The 8,516-nt window shown below is 38.1% G+C and overlaps 1 protein-coding gene across 2 annotated transcripts in view; it reads left to right on the forward strand.

The window, feature by feature from the left end:
- Positions 1-6,793, forward strand: part of tmem8b (transmembrane protein 8B) — a 46,555-nt gene extending 39,762 nt beyond the window's left edge. For both annotated transcript variants that reach the window (XM_005924499.3, XM_005924500.3), the window contains exons 12-13: positions 2,724-2,840; positions 5,682-6,793. In XM_005924499.3, the coding sequence (XP_005924561.1) occupies positions 2,724-2,840; positions 5,682-6,017 (453 nt within the window). In that variant the 3' untranslated portion in view covers positions 6,018-6,793. The remainder of the gene's footprint in view (positions 1-2,723; positions 2,841-5,681) is intronic.
- The last annotated feature ends 1,723 nt before the right edge of the window (positions 6,794-8,516 follow it).

An 8,516-nucleotide genomic window follows, 5' to 3' on the forward strand; every position in this document is an offset into this window, starting at 1 on the left:
AACCGAACCGAACCGTGAATTTTGTGTATCGTTGCACCCCTAATATAAACGAGTACCTCATATGCCTCAATTTTCAGTTATAAATGAAAAGATCAATGTGTTAAAATCAGCATTGCATGGCACTAAATTCTCTGGTTGCTGACATATTGCGTGGGTAATGGTAAACACTAACAGGTGCACCTTCTCCATGGGTCACTCCCTGGCTGCATACCAAGATGGAGCAGTCTGAGGGAAAGTGTGTGCGTATGTGTAAATGTGTGTCCATGTCCATAAATGAGACAGAGAGAGGGGGGAGAGTGGAGAGAGGGTGTGAGGTAGGAGGAGGGTGGGGAGTGCATGAACATCTGCTGTCCTCTAGAGTTTTCATTTTTGCTTAGCGCTGCAGTACGCAGTCACTAATCAAATCGCACATGTCAGGACTGGCAAGTGGGACTTTGTGCGTTTGTGTACTTGAAAGAGACACTGAGTGTGTGTATGTGTGTGTTTGTTTGTATGTTACACTAGTACTAGAGGATAAAGGACCTAAGAGCATGGAATATTGTTTGTCTCGCTGTGTAGTATGCGACTTTTGGACCCGCAAAGCTCTTAATGTCTCACAAAAATGTTGGTTGAAAATCATTTTATGCTAGTTCACATAAAGATTGAACACCAGGAGGCATGTTAGTCTCAACTTGGTGAAAGTTCTGGATCACAATTATGAAGATAATTACACTTCATCACATCTTTGTAATTTTGCCCCTTCCTTACTGAACAGTTCTGAAAACATTGTTCTCACCAATGTAATTGCACTGTAGGACATCAAACATGTTTGTTCAGTCAATCAGAAAAAAAATAGCCACATGATTTTAATTACTAGTAGCTAAATAGGTATGCCTGAAATATCTGCTGCAAATAGAAGCGCTGTTTTCTCTTTCAGTGTTTGATGCTCCAAATTTTCTGTTTCCGTTTGCTTTTCATGATATGAAATTAAACCGATATTATTCCTAATATTTGTAAAGTGACTTCACAAATAATTTGCAAATTTGAAAATATACTTTAGAATGAATGAGTATGTAACCTTGCTAATAATTTAGCAGTTATTAGCAGTAATCCACAGGGATCTTAGTACATCAAATGTCTGTACAACCTTGTAAAAATGTTTTATATAGACATATATTAATATATTACTGGTTCTAGCATTATTTAATTATGAAATTCTTTTTTGAAAGATGATAAGTTGACCTTTACTTAACTTCACTTCATCACATACTGTTTCCTTGGCCGTTATATAACACCTCAGTGTGGTACGGTCATTAGACATGCACCGATACCATATACATTAAATCTGACACACTGTATATCTTATTAAGCATGAAAATATAAGTTGCAGATAAAAATAGATTTTTATTGTTTTTTTAGAATTCCTGCAGGCTCATTTGTCACTATGCATTCATGCCTGCATGCAATGCATGCTTGTTTCTGTGCCACTGTGTGATCCACCAGAGCAGCATGACTGATGACTGTTGCTGCAAAGAGTCCTCAGGCTGCACCATGCTGCTCCTTTCCTCCTTGGTGTGTGCCAATTAGTTCTATTCTCCTGCAGACAGGTCATCTCTTACCAGCTCAAAAATCCCCGATTCCTCCTCACATTGCCTACTAGACCCTAGGCATTCTGGATGGGCTCAAGTTCTCCCCGAGCATGTGTAGCACAGCTTATTGATTTTTTTCATTCTCACTTTATCTCTTTTATATCCTGTGGCTTTATGTCCAGTTGTGAGCTTGGCAATGAAATAAAATAAAATAACTGATTTTATATATCATGTGGCTCTATTGTTAGCATTTTGTTTTCACTGTTTTATTGGGGCTTTCAGCTGTTTCAAAAGAGGTCTAGTGTATTTTTCTATAAGCACTTTAAAATACCCATTTTGATTTCACCTGAACTCTGCAGTTATTTTCCCTACGGGTACATTAAAGTGCTTGTATATTTACATAATGAGAGGCTTTTACCTTTTGGAGCACAGACTTGCATGCTGTGTGCTAAAGGTAGCTTGTTGTGGCAGTTAACAATGCAGTAAATAGCTGCCATTATTTTATATTTTCTTGTTTTGAATAGATAACATGAACAAATACTTCTATAGTGCCTCAAAACCATCTGTCAATACTGTCAAACTGTCTATGATTCTCAACCACGAACTTGTTTGTTCTTTCATAACATGGACATCTTTAATAATAGCTCAATGTTACACGTAAACATGCAACAGCAGACGATTAACTGAAAACTAAAATTTGTAATATATTATTGTGGTGACTAGTAGAAAATAACAACATCCAAAGCCTTGTTGAACTTGTTGACAAAGCACAACAACATTTCTTTTAGTAAGGCACTTATTTCTGTGGAGCATCACAGCTATGATCTCCAATAGAACTTGATGGCAAAAAAACACGTGTGTTAAGAAAAGTATAACTCTGAAAGCCAAATAACAGGATGTCAGCTCAAAACAGAGAAAACGTGAAAGTATAGTCCACACATGAATCACCTGATGGTTTAGAGATTTGATGCAAAGCCATTTTTCCTATATGTATGGAAAAAAGATTACAGCTTTGCCACACTGACAATAGTCCTTACCTCTCCAAAGGTAGAGTTGTGCTATCGCCTGACCGCACAAATATGTTCTTGCTTGTACATGTAACAATGCGGACTGTGTTTATGGAGGGCAGTTATTGATCCATATTTTTTTTGTCAGGTTCTGTATCTGCTGGGGGCGATGTCTCTGTCCATGGCATTGCAGCTGGACCGTCATGGTCTGTGGAACCTGCTGGGACCCAGCCTGTTTGCTCTGGGCATCATGGCCGTGGCATGGGTAAGGGAAAAATGATCTCCTTATTTATAGGAACTGTAGAGAAACAGTCTAAAGCGATAAATAAGTAAAAATAAAAATAAGATATGATATAAGGTAAGAACATATAAAGTAAAATAAAAATGTGGATATTACAAGTATCACACTAAAAATCTTTATCCAATATATATATAACCTTTAAAATTTTATAGTGGGCTGGGTAAAAATTTTTTCTTGTGCCAAAATTTATTTTATTACATTATATGTATGCTTATTAAAATTAAATTAAACCTGTATAAATCAGGTGTAAAAGCATTTCTGCATGTATTTATAGGGTGTAAAATTTTTGTGCAATAGGAGATTTTTTATTTGATATTTGTGCACAACATGAAACTGTTACTTTAATACATAATTTGTGTTTAACATTCACGCTGGTTCAGACATGCAAATAAAATGCGTCTCCACAGTCCCTCGAGTCCCTGATGATAGTAAGTATAAAAGGATTAAATCTGTCATGTAAGCTAACATAGGCTTGGAACATGTGCATGCATAAAAAACTGGTGGTTTTCTGACCAATGAAGCTATTTTACATTAGTATTGAAGGGGCTTTAAAAGTTTTGCAGCCTGTGGGTATTAGTCATGGGTTGTAGTTCCATTATAACTCAGCTTGTACTTTCACTGACTCTTCTTCGAGTCATAATGTGCTCCCTGAACTGAGAAGATAAAAAATAATAGTCTTTCAGGCAAGGTTCTTGTGGAAAAAAAGCCTTTAACACCAAACCTCTGACATGAGTTTGAAAACAAGGTTTGTGGTTTCCTTGGAGAAAGCTTTGTGCTGAATAAAGTGTGGGAGTTGTAGCTCTGAGAGTTATCTATCTGCGAGCTGGAGGATCCTACAGAAATATTGGAAGATGAAGTACTGTTTAATTCCACCATGTAAACCCTGCAGCTTTAGCACAATAAGTAGGAAAGTGTATTTTTTACTATTGTCAAAAATGTCTTCGTTCTAAATGCTTTAAAATAAATCACTGCAAATGTATGTAAAGCTACCGGCTTTCAATATTTGGCTGATTTTCTTTAGTCTTTGGCTGATTTGTAATTCAATTATAGATGGTTTGTTGACATATGTTATTTGACGAGTGGCAAATGATATACTGTGACAGTGTCTACGGACTGGAAGTATAAACAGAGACAGATAATCTCATCCTCCCTTGGCAAATGAAACAACAGACTGCATAGGAATAAACTCCTCGCAGCAACCTTTCCATAAAAGGCAGTTGAATCTCATGCTAATGTTGCAGTTTTTAAAGATAAACCCGGGATTCTGCTTTGATTACCTGACACTTAATAATTTATCAGCGGTTCAACAGCGTATGTCTGCATTTCAACATTCTCCGCTCCGTACTCCAACTCCGAGTCTGAGCACTGCACATTTTCTACAAGAGCCCTTTCATTTCAGCTTGTCATGTTTCTGCAAAGCTTGGCATTCTGAATGTTCTCAGACACAACCGAATTAGATCAGTCAAGCGGAGGGCACAGAGCGTCTGCTGCTGTGCAGGGGTGTCATTAGCAGCAAGAGGAAGGGGGGAAGTTCAACTCTGTCAATGCCAAATATCCCTAATTCTTCAAACTAAATGAGGTCCCTGCCTCATACATAAAAACACAATCCTGGTCTAGAATTATTTGGCTTAACCACAAAAGTATGCAAGGATTTTGCATTCTTCATTGTTAAATGCATACAGAGCCGTTTCGTGCATGTAATTACTTTTGTCATTCACGACCAGCTTACGTTTCCCCTTATATTGTGTCAAATTCTTCATAATAACCTTTTGAGAAAGAAAAAAAATCATTCAAACAATCAGTGTTTATGAAGCGATGAAAATAGAGACTGAATGAAATTAAATGTTCATTTCTCTTTGCGCTGTAATAGAGGCAATCATGGGACACTTACAGAAAGCATTAGCACATATTCTCAAAAATAGATTTCATATCCAGCTCCAGCAAAGAAACATAAAAAAGCAGATAAAGCATTGACAGGCACGTCACTAATCCATCAGCTGATCCAGATGATAGACTTTTTCTGCGGCGCTAGGCATGAATACAAAATTTCATACAATAAAACCACAAGAGATTCACAGAGAATACCATCCCTCTCCACCTGCAATAAAATAGAGATGTCTAGTGGTCCCTCGCTGAAATCCCACTGGTCTCAGTTCTTTAATGACTCTCCCTGTGTGATCTCCCACTTCAATATGCTCTTTCTACATAAAAAAGTTCATTAAATTAAATTAGTAAGACCGTTAAACACAAGGCCTTGGAGATCAATTCATGTGGAAAACAAACTATGATCTATGAAAATAAACTTCACTATATAAAACACTTTGTGGTTTGCTACGCGAGACTCTGCTGCCTTTGACACACATCATACTGTTAACATGTGAGCATAAAAGAAACACACTTGACAATGTGTTCAAACACGTGTTTACACACAGCCCTGGGAAGCACACATTATAACTCTGCTTTCTAGTCTGTGGCGATGAGGTCAGATACACATGAATACAAAAATAGATTTTTTCAGGTTCTTAGTGGTTGTTGCTAGGGTTATATTGGTTGCAGGCACCACAGCACATATGGGAATAAATTAAGTCTTTTTCTTGGTCTGTAAATGGATCTCAGTAAAGGATTGGCGCTGTGTTTTTCTTTTCATGGAATTTCTTTTGGAAGCTGTCATTTCCTGTATGAAATTATGAGTGGGTATTAAACTGTTCCCATTGGAAAATGTTACTTTGTGAGCTTTCAGAAAAAAACAGGTGTAAATAGTGATATTGATAATCTTTTTTTTTATGTGTCTGTGGACCTTGTCAGACTGTGCGCACCATCCGGCGTCGACGTTGCTACCCGCCCACCTGGAAGCGCTGGGTGTTCTTCCTTTTCCCGGGCACCATGATTGCCACATCTGCCGTGGCACTCTACGCCTTTGTGGAGACGGAGGAGAACTACTTCTACATACACAGCATCTGGCACATGCTGATTGCAGGGAGTGTGGGCTTTCTCCTGCCACCTCGAGCCAAGCCTGATGCCAAGGTGACCCCACTGAAGCGTAGGCGGGGCTGTGGCTATCAGCTGTGCGTGAATGAGCATGAGGAGCTTGGCCTGGTGGACCCAGGCATCATTTCCATCAATAGCATCTGCACCAGCTGATAAACTCCCCACTGTCAACCTTTTACCTTAGAGACACTTCATTGCCTTCTTTTACTTGGGAAATTCACACACGGGAAATTAAGCCACAGAACTTGAAAAAGCAATGTAAATACTTTAATGCCGATGTGACACTATGTATTTCTTTTTTTCTGTTGTTATTGTCATGGTAATTACTATCAATACAAATGTAATTATTATTATTATTATCTATAGTTAAAGTTCTGATGAATTGTGGGTGTACAGTGACACACTGTTGTTTGTGAATATGTATTTAAAGTCTAAGCTGAAACACTGCTGCTACCTGACAGTGACTGTAAAACTGCTTCTGTTAGTTATTTATTGGTGGTCTTGTACAGTAAACAGGCCAATTATACTATTGTAGGGGTACAGATAAGGGGAGGGATATGGACGGACATTTAACAAGGGCACGGCTTTTCTGAAATTCTTTTGGAATATATATCTTTTGCACTGAGACACAAAAAATGTTATTCTGTAAATTTTTATAAGGATATAAATTACAGTGGGCATCACAAATGTAAAACCTAGCTGTCATGTGGAATGTTAGACTGTCTTTTGCAATGTACTGCTTTTACACGAATGTGCTGATTGTTCTTGAAAAAGAACAGTTCCAAAGTCCAGTTTCCTGTGCTTAGAGAAGAGGGGAGGCAGGATTACTTCAGAGACCTCAAACCAAGACCTCACCTCCCTGCTCTTTTCTGACAGGACCTGTGTGACACCACATTCATGAACAATAAATGTTTTCTTTCTTTGCCTCAGTATTGCTTTGCTTCCTTCGAAGCTTTTAAACGTAGTGCAACTGGCAAAGCCTCCCACAAAGACACCGTAGTGCAATTCCTGGCCCTAATGGATGGCAGTGGTTTTCAGACAGTGAGATGAGATGTTGTCAAAAGCATCCTCCCAGGAATAGAGCTAAAGATAAATAATTCTCCTACAGAGCGGGAGCATGAATGCCGCTTCAGTCCATACTGTTTATATGTAGACTCTCTTCTTATATAAGGAAAAGAAAAGCTGTGAAAGTTTTATTACTGTTTGCTGTATTCCTTTTAGGTATGATCCATCAGTCGTTCTTCAATATTTATCGTTCTGGGTGGTTTCAGGTTTTTGTTCTTTTTATTTCAGAATAGATTAAATAATTTATTGTTTTGGCAGGTGTGCAAGTGAAAATTGTACCTGGGCTTGATAGCCCTCCAATAAGATATGATCACAGTGCTCAGAGTGAGAGACATTTTGAAAGTACGCTCATTTAATCCTTTGACTGATACAGCATCCCTGTAGCTGTTAGCTACAGCAAAAAAGACAGAAAACCTGGAATAACAGTTTTACATCATATTAAATAACCAAATATAAGAGTTCTTTGAGTCTTAGCTTGATAACCTACAGTATCAGATGTTTTTTACATGTAAATGCAGTCAGCTGAGAGTTTAAAAGCAAAGCAGTTATATAGTATATTAGGTTATTCTCACTGCTGTTGCCCTCATACATAATATCTATTTACCGTTATACACTTTCATGTCTTTGGACCTTAGACTTTATATAAAGATAAATATAGCCTCTGGGGAGGCAGAGAGCTAGCTGTATAAAAACATAAGTCCAATTGTAAAGAAGTCTATAAGAAAATGATCCTAGTTTTCACTTGATTTGTGGCCTCAGTAAACACTTTTCCTGATGAGTTTATAATCACCATTGCCAGTTTCAAGGCTTCATCAGTGCCTGATCCTCATTTTGTACATTATGATCCTCATTTAGAATAAAATATATGATAAAGAAGGGAATGCTTTAGAGTGAAGGCTATCTCATGATTATGAGCCTGTTACTCAGTCAGAAGACATTGTGAGACCATGCAGTTATCAGTTCAGTTTCTCCACTGATTGCATTTTCCTTTAACCCTTATGTGATGTTCACATTTTGATACCTGGCCAACTTTTGCATTTTGGGTCTTTTTTATTCAATTTAGTCATAACAGTCTGTAAAAATACTTAACATATGTTTACTTTGTCCCAATTCCAAACAATTCATCTCAGTCTATAGTTCAGCTCCCATTAAATAAATAGCCTGTTGGTGCCAGCATATAAACCACACAAGGGACAGTGCTCTGTGTGTTGCACACTTAGTTCATGCACTTTATCTATCTTTCTGTCTATCTTGGACCCACACACCTCTTACATGCTTCTGTTGCTCCTTGATAAGGAGGAGAATTTATATCAAGGAACATCTCACGGTCAGGATGATTTTCTAGATGCCATCTAGGATATAAAGTTAAAGATTTCACGTCACACCATTTGTGCTGGCCCTGGTTGCATCGTGGTGGCAGTCATGCGGGATGGCTTATTTCTTGGGCATGAGGACCATTTGCTCTCACCATTTTTGACATCCATTTCCCCCCCTTGATGGCTGCTGATGGGACTGTTTGGGAGCAAAATGATGGTCAGTCTCATCGGTGTTTTCAAACTCACTGTTATACTCCGAATTAATGATCCT

Source organism: Haplochromis burtoni, unplaced genomic scaffold (assembly GCF_018398535.1).
Source record: "Haplochromis burtoni strain Fernald_Lab_line unplaced genomic scaffold, NCSU_Asbu1 Contig_54, whole genome shotgun sequence".
NCBI classification, from domain to species: domain Eukaryota; kingdom Metazoa; phylum Chordata; class Actinopteri; order Cichliformes; family Cichlidae; genus Haplochromis; species Haplochromis burtoni.